Raw genomic sequence first — 14,814 nt, forward strand, 5'->3', positions numbered from 1 at the left:
TATTTTTTCCCTCGTTTTTAAAACAAAAGTGACAAATTTTCAAACCAGTGCCGTAGACCTTTGTATAAAAAACCATAAAGATTAATTTTATGCGTAAATGAAAAAAAAACAAATGAGAGGGAAATTTAAACCAATTTTTTTTTGTTTTTAGTGTGGGGGGCCAAAAAGACGGGCAGGGAATGTTTGCAGTCTTTGCTAAAAGGTTTTACTAAAAAAACCCAAAAAAAGTTAAAACCCCTTCACGCCGGGGGGTAACTTCTACTTTAATATATATCCCAAAAAAATATGCGGGTTGTAAAAAAAAACAAAATGCCAATTTTTACCTTAACTTCAATTTTTTTTTTAGGTTTTTTAAATGACTGTATGAAGTGTATTTTATATGGAAAAAATTTGTAACCCCCCAAATGCCAAAACCTAGGGTCCATGCTCCATCCCCACCTTGATTAAAGTTTGATGTACTTCCCAAATTGATCTCCCGTTATTACTCATTGGATTTACTAGATGTCTGTTCCACATCATCACCAGCATCATATGAAAACATACTGGAACTGGCAATGAAGTGATTTTCAAATCTGTCTTTCAGTAGACTTTGCTCTAGCATTCTTTCAGTATACTTTCCCAAAATTATCAATATTAATTTTTTAAATTAAAAAACACTTCCCTTCCCATTTAAATTATTTCACTTTTTAAAAAAAAACTGACTTTCCAATAAACCCGTGTCCTAATTTTTTAAATTTGGGAAACCCTACTGGGTAGTCATTAGCCCCAACGGGGTAATGAAGACAAAAAAACCCCCTTTCCCCGCCAAGATCTAGGCCCCTTTTAAAATGAAGCTAGGGTGGATGGGGGTTTTTGCACATTTAAAGCCTCTAAAGGGTCAAAATTCATCAACCAAGCCCCCCTATGGTTTCTTTTTTCCCGGAAATTTTTTAAAGATTGAATTAACTATCACAATGGAAATCCAAAATTTCCCCTGGAAATCTTAAAATTTCCGTTTTGGGAGTGTAAAAAGTTTTCGTGAAATTGGGGTTATGTTGTTATATTTTCTGGTCCCCCTGGGGTCAGGAATCAATTCGTTTTTCTATAAAGATAGAATTTGGTAAACAGGTGGGCCTTTGGGGGATTAGAGTTATGGCAATTTCATAACCTTTTCATGAACAGGGCGCTTTTAAATTTTCTTAAAATTTGGGTTTGTCCTAGGGCACTTCCCAAAGGTTTTTATTATTGATTCATTAGATATCACAAAAGTTGAAAAGTTTTTTATTTTAAAATGCCGTCAGTGTTTTTAAAAGTTTCCCCATACTTTATTCAGTGTTTTTTTTTCTCACCTAAGCAAATAGGCTCAAGATGGTGTTGGGGAACCGGTTTTTTATTTGGCCTCCCTCGGTTTTCCATCGAGCATCAAAAATTTGCCTTGTTAAACACCAAAAGGGCCCCAGTTGTGAACCCCAAACTTTATGAAATTTTGGGCAAATTTTTTTGTCTTGATGATCTCTATGTCTTTTTAAAATGGGTCCCTTGGGTCAAAAATAGGGCAGTAGGGAAAATAAACAAAAAAACTTGTTTTAAAACTCTAGAGTCCCCAGTTTTTAAATTTGAAATTCTTTAGTTTTGTAGGAATGTTTGTCTTGATGATGGATCAAGTTTTTAAAGTTGGTCCCGTGGGATCAAAAAATAGGTTACCCCGTCAGGGGTTTAAAGGAAAAAACTTTTTTATACCTTAATGGCCCCATTTATAACCCCCAAAATTTATGAAAATTGATCCCGAAAGTTTATTTGATGGTTTTTAGCCATGGGCGAAACTGGTTTTCCGTAAATACCCCTGTATAATGCGCAGTTTTTTGACCCCCCGGCCCCCCCCGAAACGTGGGTGCGAAAAATACACAGGTATAGACAATTTTCCCAAATTCCCAAAAAAAGTTTTTTTACCGATGTTTCCCCTTTTGGTAAAGGGGGAAAATACTCCCCCCGTTTCGGGCTCCCCCTAAAAAACTAAGATTTTTGTTAATTTCCCTAAAAAAATTTGAATTTTTTATTTTTTTTTTAAACAAAATTAATTTAAAAAAATTTTTTAAAAATATTTTGAAAGAAAAAAAATGTTTTTTAAATTTACAAAAATTATGGGTTTCAAAAAAAAGATGAGAATTATCTTTTTAACCCAGGATCAAACTGTGAAAAATAATTGACACGGGTGAAAAGTGATTGCCGGTTTTACTGGGTTTAGATGTGACAAAAAAAACTTTTACCCCCCTTTTGTTTTTCAGTTTAAATTTAGAAGCTTTGTCATTTTTTTAAGTCCCCTTCCCAAAAAATTGAAAACAGCTGCTATTTATTTTTTTCCCAAAAAAAGTGAATTAAAAAAAAGGGAAAAAACAAATATAACAATAATTTTTGGGGTTTTTTTTTGGAAAACAAAAAAATCGATAGTACCCGGGGGGGACCGATGCGCTTACCCCCGTGGGGATAAAAATTTTTACCGGGTTTTTCGATTTTTAAAAAACTACTTTTGTTTTTCCCCTCCACCTCAAAAATTTACCAAATTTTTTTTTTTTTTTTTTTTTTTTTTCCCCAGGGTTTTGGACTAAGATCGGGGGTGCGCATTATACACGGGTGCGCATTATACACGGGTATCTACGGTATGTGAGATCACTAAACCAGATCAAAGGAAAATCTTGTTAATGCTCTAGAGTCCACAGTTTAAGTTTGAAACTCATGAAACTTGGTCAAAATGTGTATCTTGATGATCTTTAGGCCAAGATCGAATCTAGGTCACTAGGCCAGATCAAAGGAAAATCTTGTTGACACTCTAGAGACCAAATTTTAAGTTTGAAACTCATGAGAATTGGTCGGAATGTTTTTCTTGTTTAAATCGAGGTCATGTTTGAGTATGGATCATCTGGGGACAAAAACTAGGTCACACGGTCAAATCAAAGAATAACTCTTTGTGTGCAATAGGGGCTGCATTTTTGACTGGATATTGGTGAAATTTGATCAGAATGATGTGCTTGATGAAATCTAGGTCAAGTTCGAATATGGGTCATCTTGGGTCAAAAACTAGATCACCCAGTCAAATCAAAGAAAAACCTTGTGTATGCAATAGGGGCTGTATTTTGCATTTGATGTGCATGGTCAGAATGTTTGTCTCTATAAAATCTCAGATGAGTTTTTATCTTGGTCATGTGGGGTCAAAAACTAGGTCACCAGATCAAATCAAAGAAAAAGCTTGTTTACACTCTAGGGGCCACATTTTTTATTAAATCTTCATAAATCTTGATCTAATGTTTGTTGTCATGAAGTGTTGGATGATTCTGAATCTGGGTCATGTGGGGTTAAAATCTAGATCACTAGATTAAATCAAAGAAAATGCATGTTTACATTCTAGAGGCCACATTTTCAGTCCAATCTTAATGAAAATTGGTCAGAATATTTGTCTCTATGAAATCTAGGACGGGTTAAAAAGTGGGCCAGGTTGGGTCACTAGGCCAAATTGAAGAAAAATCTTGTTTACACTCTAAAGGCCACATTTTTGCTCCAGTCTTCATGAAATTTGGTCAGAATGTTTATATCCTTGAAAACGCAGACGAGTTTGAAACTGGGTCATATGGTTTCAAAACCTGGGTCACTAGGTCAAACATGTTTACACTGTTATGGTGTGTTACTCCGGTGAGCGACCTAGGGCCACCTTGGCCGCCTTGTTAATATTTTCTGGTACATTGACATCATGGACACTCCATTTAATTTTACTAGAATAGAATTCTTCTTAAGCCAGTGCTAGGGGGCATGAGAGATGTACCTCTCATGAACCAAGTCTGCTAGTGTTTTTTTTTGGTTGTGTACTTTGACTATGCTTCAGAAGGATCTTTTAATTACTCTAGCATTGAAGCGATTGGTGTGCTCTGAGTTAAAACTGTTCATATATTATATATAGCTTTCACTTAGATCTACAAATGACCAAATGACCAATTATTAAAACCGGAATGCCAGAATAATGGTAATGAATGTTTGCCTATTAGCAGTGTCAATATTTAGAATACAATAAACACAAGAGGTGTCTTTAAAGAGATGGTAACATTATCCTAGCCTATAAACCTGGTTTTATAGTTTGGTCAATTATTGACGTTCTCTGTTCAAACACAATCAGTACTTTTATGTTGACAGTAAAGAAACGCATTGACGTCATTTGATAGTCTCTGAGCTTGAGTAGGAATTACCAAGTGCTTGTTAACTGCGTGTTGTGTCAATATTTATCTCTTATGATATAAGTCTATGACCAGATATTTTGTAATGTTATGTAATGTTGATAATATTTTGCCGTATTGAAACATTTCTTGTTTACCAGGGTTTCGGAACAAATTCAGCCATTATTATAAACTGGAACAATATATTGAATCTGCCTTAACATGATGGCAGCCAACAAAAGTTTAAACCCTCTACCAATCTTGTTACTACAAGAAATAATGAAAATAGAAAAGAGAAAAAAAACATGGTGCAAAAAATCCCCGAGAATTATGAAGGTTTTCTCTTCACCTCATACTTGTAATATATTGATAACATCATGTTTTGTATCAGTCATGCTGGGAAGCTCTTACATTTCCTTTACAGGATAATGTATTGCTGCATACTGCAGTATGGAGGGAAGCTTAGGGCCTACTTTCTTGTTCATAATTTTAATACGTATTATAAGCAAAAAACAATAATAATTATTGCTTCTACTTAAAATATGTATGTAGCTTATTAGATCTGCATTGAGAAATAATTTTTTTATGTACAAGGTCTGCATTGGAAATGTTGCGAGACTTTATATAGGAGCACGATATTATTCCGTGAAAGAACTGGTGTACAAATTTATAAACCCGGAAGTAGTAATCTGTTAATATAGGCATCTACACTAGGTCTTGATATTATTTTATCAACAGAGGATTTTACAAGAGTATTAAACAAGTTGAATAAAGTAATAAAACTTGAGGCTTATAATGCAGACCATTTCATCCATTTTATTCAGCAAGCTTAATAATTTAATATAATGTGGAAAGACAAAAGATTTAATATTTGTTTTATCAGATGTGAGCTATTCCTGCTGAAACATCCAAATACCTATTATATACAAAGGCCATTCAACCAATGTCTTTTATACAAAAAATGACATCAGTGTTAAAGGCACCAGACCAGAAAGGAAATGCCACTGTACAGTACGTTATACCCTACAGGCTACCCCTAGGTATTATAACTATTAGAACAATGGTCATGTACAGGAAAATGCACTAACACATTTCAACTGTACAGTTTTCTTACATAAAAGACGCAGTTCGATGAATTAGGTACCAAGCATATTGAACAATAAGTAATTTATATTTTCCATTATGCAATTCTGTCACATTGTCTCAATAAATTTCATATTGCTGAGATACTCCACAGTCACATTTTATGCCTTCGTCAATGTTACAGAAAAAACTTGCGTGAACTTCCCTAAATGAACATCCATTCTAGAGGTCACAGCAGTGTGCACATAGTAAGCGAATTGTAAAAAACAAAAACAGAATGCAAAATATACACAGTTATAAATACAATAAAACTCGAAATGATGAATGAAATTCATCTTCAAATGATTTTGAATTTGAAGACATACATTGGTACACATTTGTATTGTTAATCTAATTCACATTGCACATTTATGCTGCTTATACACATTTTAACGTACATGTGTAGTTAAGCGACGACTGTCACATATTTTCACATAAGGCAGTCAGAATAATTTTGCAATCTAGACCGGAACTGCATAATGGAAGGTCATCCAAGTTTTATCTGTAACATTGGTACACAGTGGAAGATAAATTACCACTTGCTCAATATCCAATTAGTACACGTTTACCGAACTGTGCCTTTTAGTTAAGAAATGCGCAATTGAAACGGTAAGTGTATTTTCCAATTTATGGCCATGGTTCTTATATTATACCTAGGGGTAGGGTATTAATCAAAGCACTGAAAGTCCGATGATGCAGTTGAGGTCTTGGTGCATGGTTAACTCATATACTACTATTCAGATGATAAGCAGCTCTAGTTATTGTAATACCAAAATTATGTCATGGCTTAAAAATTATATAAGTAAAAGGAAAATTACTATCATTTATGAATATTTTTACATAAGAACAGACCCACAAATGATATTGTGCTCCTGAAATGAAATTTGTCCATCAGTATGGAAATTTTTTGATGTCTCTGGCCTTATTGCAGATACATGGAGATTGAAATTACATATGTACTATGAGTATTGTTTAGCCTTTAGCCTGCTAGCGGCAAGTGGTTTTGGCTTTGCGACCAGTGTAGACCAAGATCATCTGCACATCCATGCAGTCTGATCATGGTCTGCACTGTTCGCTATTCAGTCTGTAAATTTTCAGTGAAAATACCTTCAGATAACAAATGGTACTGCCCAAATTGAATGATAGACCATTTTAGAAACTTAGCAGGGTTTTAGGGTTCAAACCATCATACTGCTGGTTCCTGTTTATGTACTCTGCTATGTTTTCGATTGTCTTAGAGCAATTTCAGTGTGTATTATCATTCGAAGACAGCTAACACAGAATTTAAGACACCTCATGTTTCTTGTATTTAGTAAGCATGCTTTAATTATACATAAATAAACAATGTCATGTATTTTATTTTTCAGAGACGTTCAGATCTGCAGCGGAAGCAGGACCAAATGATATTCTCAAACTGTATAATGCCAAGGGCAATCTCATTAACATTTCACCTCGTATACCTGACAATACTCCAGAAGCTCGCTACCGGTTACACGTTGTCGCTGCGCAATGTCCTGGTAAGATGGCAATTGTTTCCATGGTTATATATTACTATAGTGTATACACAGACGCATCAGGCAGTGGAGAGGTTGGATACATATGCATTTGTACTTGGTTACAAAACATTGAATAAGCACGTCTTGCTAAACGTTGTTTGATTAATTTGATCGAGTTGTTTACTGCATGTAAATCTACATGTTTAGAACTTCAGATGTTGGTTTTACAAGTACATTTTGAAAAAGTACAGCTAAATTCTGTGAAAATCTTGCAGTGACTTTGACAAATTTACAGAAATTTTGCATGTAACACATATGCTTTTAAGCATTTAACCACAAATTTCATGCCACAGATTTAACAATTTCACTGGTGGTGAAATTTGCAGAACTGTTTTCCTGATATAACAGTAAAAAAAAATTAACAGATGAAATGTGTACTAATAACTTGTGGATATGTTTCAGGTTGTGTTATGGTCATTATATATAGGAGAATTTAAGATTCTTTCTTCCTGATGATAGAAGAATTTAATTAAACATTTATAGGGATGATAGTTGAATTATCAGGAACTAATATTACTGCTCCTGTAATCTATGTGACAATTTTACCTTCATTCTGCTAGGCTGGTACATCTTTACTGACAGCTTCTTCCATTGCAGCAGTATCTCAGTTCTCATGCATCCTGTCAGATTTTTAGCACAGTGTATTTTAACACTGAAGACTTAACCCTTACCCTGCTACATTTCAATCATTGACTTGTCCATCTTTCAATTTGAACAGTACAATTAACTGTTAAAAGGGGTTCTTACAAAGATACTGACTGAATAGCGAACTGTGCAGATCTTGATCAGACTGCATGGATGTGCAGGCTGATCAGGATCTACACTGGTTGCAAAGGCATTATCAGTCCTGTCCAGCATGATAACTCTGTTGAGAAATTCATGAACAGTTCATGAATAATCCTTGAACTATTCCAGAACTTTGTTCATGAACAGTTCACGAATAGTTCATGAAAGTTTGTGAACTACAAATGGGACTTTTTATGGCATCAAAAATTCATGAACTGGGCATGGTTCATCAAGTTCATGAACTGGACTGGTTCATCAAATTCATGAACTGGATGTGTTCATCAAAGTTCATGAATTGATAGGTTCATGAATTTGATGAACCAGAAATTCGCGAATTTGATGAACAGTTCATGAATAATTCTTGAACTATTCGTGAACTATTCATGAACAGTTCATCAACTACAAATGGGACTTTTTGCGGCATCAACTATTCATCAAGTTGATGAACCTAAGTTCATGAACCAAGGGTTCATGAACTGAAAATAACAAGATAAATGGAAAGTTGATGAACCCAGCTGAATTAGAAACAGTGATTTTGACAATAGTGATGTTACTATAGCAACTGCCTGATAAAGCCTGTCTGAGAAAAGCAGGCTTTCTCAGGTCTGTGACTTGAGAACACTTTGCACTGTTTAAACCTGTGATTAAATCCATTTTGCATTTAAAAATTATTACGCCCTCATACAACACTGAAAAAGGTCTTTAAATTTCAAAATATAAAAAAGCGGAAAAAACAACAAAATCCCAAGTGAAATTTTATCCAAAATTCAGTTGCTAGACGGTCTAATTTACTTTAATCTCAAGATTGACATTCAGATTAGATACTAGCTTTGTTTCAGGGTCATGAAAACATGTGACATTTTAAAAGGATTTTATATTTTTAAAATGAACAATTTATGACAACACCATAATTACTTATTTGATATTCAGTATACTCATGTTCCTTTTAAACCATTCCTTCTCATTTGCTGCACAAACTTCTAAAAAATTGCTGAATCACATGTGCAAAAAATTTCCTAGCATGCAACAAAATAATGGAAACTGATCATGTGACATATATTTAATGAACATTCATGAACAGTTCATGAACTTATTCATTTATTGTAAAAGGAAAACCTAAGTTTTTTATGTTTAATGAGTGAACAGTTCAGAAACTCCTTATTGGGTTCAAGAACTGGTACTGAACTAGAAAAAGGTTTTGAATTTTTAGTGCTTTTATTGAATCTTAGATGACTTTTTCTTAAGAACACATCAAGAATGTTTTAAGAATTTAATATTCTTAAACTGCTCACAAAATGTTCATCATTTTTTTTCAAGAATTTTTCTTGAATTCTATAGGTATATTGACATTCATGAAAAAATCTTGATTCATTCTTAAACAAGTTCATGAATATTTCAAGGATTTCTGGTATGAAATGAAAGACATCAATAAATTCACCAACCAAGTATCAGTGTACACCATTATTCTTTTCCAGTGACATTTTCTAAATTGCCAAATAATGATGAAACTTCTGTTAGCTATCCCTAATGTTTAATCAAAATTTTGTACAAATTGCAGACAACATAAAATACAAAATACTTGACTGTAGTAACATTCCTAGTCATATGTATGTTATCAGTAACTCTGGTATTAGCCTTCAGCTGGAAATACTAGAAGCTTTTACAAGTAAACGGATCCTGTTTTATGAATTTTATGAATTTCAGACTTGATTGATCAATTCATAAATTTGAAGTTCATGAACAGTGTATGAACTTCAGGTTCATGAACCATCAGCATAATTGAAATAAAATCAAATACTGCACTGGAGTTCTGAATGAAGTCACTTGTTTGATTACTGAACTTATAATTCGTGAACTTAAAATCATGCACCAAAGGTGAAATTTTTGAAGAACCAGTTCATGAATAATTCTTGAACTTAAGGTTCACAGACAGTTGGTGAACTTTTTCAGGAATAGTTTCATGAACAATTCATGAACTTTTGGTTCATGAACAGTTCACAAACTTTTTGAGGAACATTCATCGCATTGTTCACGAATGGTTCAGGAATGTTCATGAACAGTTCATGAACAGTTCATGAACGCTTATCAGTTCATGAAGTACAGCTCAACAGGGAAGGGTTAATTTTGTAGTTTACTTTCACTTATACTTTACATCTGATATTAACATTATTATATCCTACCCCGCCTTGAAGAATGTTATCCTATAGTTGTTGGTATTCAGTTGAAAAAAAAAGATGAAGTGACAGTGACCTTAACATTTAAAATGGTTACTGATAAAAAAACTTGAATATGTCTTGGAGTAAGACTGTCTATGTTTATAGGATGATTGTGATCAGAAAATGACTTGGGTTCTGAAAGAAAAAGGTCATGGTAAAAGTTACCTTGAGATGGAAAAGGTTTTTGATCAATAGCTTGAGAGCCTTTCTAGATATACAGCCATCAGACAGTATTATTTTCCAGAAAGAAATGAAAATTGAACAGCTTGTAAAACATTTATAATGCCCTACAAAAAATTGTAAATTTACTGTTTGCAAATGGACTGCCTATTAGGCGCAATGCTTTGGAAAGTACAGTGCCTTTAAAATCTCACTATTTTTAAACAAATGTTATAATTTTTTGTGTAGGTACATTTGAAATTATGTCCCTGTGCTGAAAATTTTTCATAACTAGGTTTAATGTAGTTTTCAGAATTGTTTATTTTTATTTCTCATTTTTAAAGGGGGACAATTTTTTTGCAAATATTTTAAGTATCTAATTCTATGGGATAGGACTGGACAAGTAGATTGTTGATAAAGATGTTATTCACTTTCAAAATATTTCTGTACTGCCAAACTTTAAGCTATATAATAATCAAGTATCTTATGAATGAATTTTAACAATTACAAAACTACCATATGTCGGGTTTACCCTTCTGACCTAAATTAACAAATTTTTTGTTATTATGAAGAGGGAGAACACTTTTTTAAGGAACATATGGCGTGAAATGATATAATTATAATGTGTAAGGATTTTCTGCAAAGACAGTTTAGTGTTTTGAAAGAACTGTAGATTTTTCTACATTTCAGGTGATCCACCTATAGCAGAACAACTAGGATTTGATGTTGGTGCAATAGAAAAAAGGTAAAAAACTTTCTGTAATTCTCATGTTAGTAATTACACTCAGACTATCACATTTGATCTCTGAAATAAACAGAATTGATAAAGTTATAGGTCATATGGTGACTTTCCAGCTTTTTGTGGTTGAGGAAGACCTAGGTGTCTCCCCGGTCATTATTTCAGACATGACCGGGTGCCTGTATAGAACCACAGGCACAGAACCACCTACCTTATATTAGCCCGCTTGGTGGCTCCCTCTCCGGAATGAATTCTAACATCCAATCAAGGTTTCCAACCCATAGTGGTGAGGGACAAGTGATTTTTCAGCCATGGAGCCTCTTTCAGGGTTTTTTCTTGCTGTTTTGGGAACATAGCCTATTATCCCAGAAATTGGGAATTTTGACATGTAAATGCTCCAAATTGGGAAATATTTTAGTCCAATAGGATAAAGTAAGGATGTGTTTACACTTGTTTCACATTGTACAACCTCTTTAACATACTGCCATTACAAAATTGTCCATAATTTGGTCAATGTTTGCAATTTTGATGAAGTTTGTTTTCAGAATGTAGGTTGGGTGTTTTTGCACTCATTTTGTGAAAAATAAATACATTTTTTGGCATTGGGAATGTAGCCAAATAACAAAAACGGCCAAGAAAAACCCTGTCTCCACCCAGAAATCCTGCAGAATGTTCAGTACAAAATAGAAATTGTCTTCTGGTCATATGTTTTCATTTTCTAAGAGACTTAAAATACATTGTAGTGATCATAAAAGAGCAGTTTTAAAATACTAGCCACAGTATAAGAAGATAAAGTATCCAGCATAAACAGATGGGCACTTTGGAATCGTTTTTATCAGAGTCTTCCTGCCTTTACATGCTTATTTCCTCTTAATGTCTCTAAGATATTTCCCTGAACACTCACAAATCAAGATGCAATATCTAAACTGCTTAATGCCTTTCAGTAAAAGAAAAATGAGCCGCGCCTTGGGAAAACCAACATAGTGGGTTTGTGACCAGCATGGATCCAGACCAGCCTGCGCATCGGCGCAGTCTGGTCAGGATCCATGCTGTTCGCTAACAGTTTCTCTAATGGCAATAGGCTTTAAAAGCGAACAGCATGGATCCTGACCAGACTGCAAGGATGCGCAGGCTGCTCTGGATCCATGCTGGTCACAAACCCACTATGTTGGTTTTCTCATGGCATGGCTCAAATGCAGATGAAATCAGTGATTAACACATGTTTTAATCCCGCTATACCTTAAGGATCCTTCCTTTGTCACAACAGACTGTTTGTTCATAAGACACAATACTTTGTTTATGATCTTAATTAAGACAGTCTCATGCCAGACTCTTATTTTGACAAATTATTTCCCTTGTTTTTATGTCTATGGTAGTACAGTGTAACTTCCGAAAACCGAACGACCTCCGGACCAGCCTAAAAGTTCGGTTTTTGGAAGTTTCCGGAATTTAGAAGTTTGAAAGTTTGTAGGCAAAGTGGACGTGGTGCACAAGAGTTATGTTTCATAAAAACGTAGGATGAAGGAGATTTTTATCCTTTTTAATTTTACAATTTCATATTAATTTATAAATTAATTAGATAATTAATTAATTATTTACAAACATTAAGGATAATAAATACATAAATAACAAATATAAAAAGAAACAACATAACTTTAATACAATAGCATTTACGCAAACATATTTCGCTTACATTTTACCATCTTTGGACCCAAGTTCGTCAACATTAAATTGTAATTAATGTTGATAATGCATAGTTTAATCGATGTAACTAAATCATTTAAAACATCCATCTTTCTTTCGTTCAAACATTAAGAAAGTTTTTAACACAAACGATATTTAATTCATCACGTTTTCATAAATGGAATACAAATGAAAATAACCGCTAATTACTTCCTTACTTTTGTATCAAATGATCATTGTGATTTATAGCGTGTCAAAATAAACCCACACGCTAATAAAAAACAAAAGAACATGTTGACAGCGTTTTCTGGATTATCAGGTGACACTTTTAAACAAGCAAATATTTTGCTGTTCGGTTTTCAGAAGTCAATTTTAGTGTTAAAATATAAACGGTGCTTCAGAAATCGTCCGGTTTTCAGAATACGGAAGTTCCGGTTTTCAGAGGTTAAAAATATATAGAAATAAGAATAGAAAAAAAACGGGACTTTGAGTTTCGTGCGGTTTTCAAAGGTTTCCGGTTTTCAGAAGGTCCGGTTTTCGGAAGTTACACTGTACATATTAATATTGAAACTTCTTGCTGTTTGACCCACCTTTATATATCTCTGTGAAAAGGGATATATTACATGATCCCCCGGAGCGGATGGCTGGCGGGTGGGTCAAATCCATGAAAGTTGTCCACTCTTTAACTTGAAAAGTTCTTTACCAGTGCTCACCAAACTTAGTCACAATATAAATTGGCATAATATCTCAGCCAAGTTTGTTACCCAGCTGGATTGTCCCAGAGGCTCTGGAGTTATTGACCTTGAATTACTAAAAATTGTGAAAAATGACAGTGTACACTTCTCTTACTTGAGTAGTTCATATCAGGTGAACAGCAAACTTTGTCATACTGATTATGTGTTCAAGATCTCTTTTAATTTCAATAACCAACTGGAACACCAAACAAAGTGAACACCAAACTTTGTCATACTGATTATGTGTACAAGATCTCTTTTAACTTCAATAACAAACTGGATCCTCCAAATCTCTCTGGAGTTCTGGTTCTTGAAATACTCAAGTTTATGAAAATTGACAGTGTCCTATCTTTAACCTGAGTAGTTCTTATCAATCGCTCACCAGACTTGGTCATTAATATTATGGATAGAGTATCTTTACCTTGTTTGATAACCAACTGGATCTTCAGAGTTTCTCCTGAGTTATGTTTCTTGAATTACTCGAAATTGCAAAAATTTACAATTTTCGCTCTCTAACTTGAGCTGTTCTTATTCAGTAACCATCTAACTGATGACAATGTTTATGGGCATATCTCAGCAAGTTCAATAACCAGCCTGATTGTCACAGAAGTTCTGGAGTTATTTTCCCTGAATTAATGAAACTTGTGAAAATTGACAGTATTCACTCTCTAACTTGGGTATTTCTTACCCAATGATCTGCACCCTTCTTGGTCACATTTTTTTTATGGGCATAATATCTCAATCAACTTTGATATATCCAGTTTTGAACTATGGCCCATGCTTTATTTAAAATTGCAAAAATTGACATGTCCAATTTATAACTTTTTTAACAATTTTTATCCAATGTTCACCACAATCTTGGCCAAGTTTGATAGCCAGGTGGATGGTCTTTGTTGCTTGTGAGTTGTGACCCTTGAATTAATTGATATTGAGGAAACTTGCAACTAGTCTGCTGTTTTAAAAGTCAAAAGTAATTTGCTGCGACAGGCAATTATTGTGACAGTTTGCCAACTCCAGCATTCCATTTATGGGTTTTCTTTTAGTTCTTTACATTCATATTGTACATCAGTAACTATATAAGGAACTACAAGGTTGGTGATCCTAGGAACTTTCTTGATACTGTAAGTGTATATGAATTCGCTGAGACAAATTTTCACGGAACGGGCCATTTTCGGCATTGTAGATATTTTTGCGCATAGGCTTAAAATCATAAATTCGTGCATGGCAAAATATCCACTAAGGAAGGCACTTAAAAGAGTATAAAATAGATACAAATCGCGACTATGTCAATATCGCGAAAATTTGAAGCCCGCGAATATTTCTATACTTACAGTAATCTAAATTTTGAGTTTATTGTCAAAAAACAGTTTTGATGGGTTAGTTTCAAATGTAAATTTCAGGCATTTAAATTTCCAAAATCTGCAGTTTCAACTCTGCTGATGTCAGAATATTTCATTGTCAGACAAGTTGTTTTTGCAACAACATTTTGATCAGGGAAAATGTTAAAAGTGAATGAAAACCTTCAAAAATTGAATTTATTCTAGTTAAATTCAAAACACAAAAACTTTCGGCCACCACCCTCGAGACTGAATGATGAAGATAATGGCATTGCATAACTTGCATCTGGTTATTTTAAGCACA

At 34.0% G+C, this 14,814-nt stretch overlaps 2 protein-coding genes across 6 annotated transcripts in view; one reads left to right on the forward strand and one right to left on the reverse strand.

The window, feature by feature from the left end:
* LOC123527054 (uncharacterized) overlaps positions 1-14,814 on the reverse strand; it is a 491,978-nt gene that overhangs the window by 154,857 nt on the left and 322,307 nt on the right. The window lies entirely within an intron of this gene.
* LOC123527931 (high affinity cGMP-specific 3',5'-cyclic phosphodiesterase 9A-like) overlaps positions 1-14,814 on the forward strand; it is a 129,446-nt gene that overhangs the window by 49,016 nt on the left and 65,616 nt on the right. For 3 of the 5 annotated variants that reach the window (XM_045307668.2, XM_045307672.2, XM_045307671.2), the window contains exons 2-3: positions 6,668-6,817; positions 10,708-10,762. In XM_045307668.2, coding sequence (XP_045163603.2) covers positions 6,668-6,817; positions 10,708-10,762 — 205 coding nt within the window. The remainder of the gene's footprint in view (positions 1-6,667; positions 6,818-10,707; positions 10,763-14,814) is intronic. The other 2 variants (XM_045307670.2, XM_045307669.2) reach the window with 2 other exon arrangements.

This window comes from Mercenaria mercenaria, chromosome 14 (genome assembly GCF_021730395.1).
Source record: "Mercenaria mercenaria strain notata chromosome 14, MADL_Memer_1, whole genome shotgun sequence".
Classification (NCBI taxonomy): Eukaryota; Metazoa; Mollusca; class Bivalvia; order Venerida; family Veneridae; genus Mercenaria; species Mercenaria mercenaria.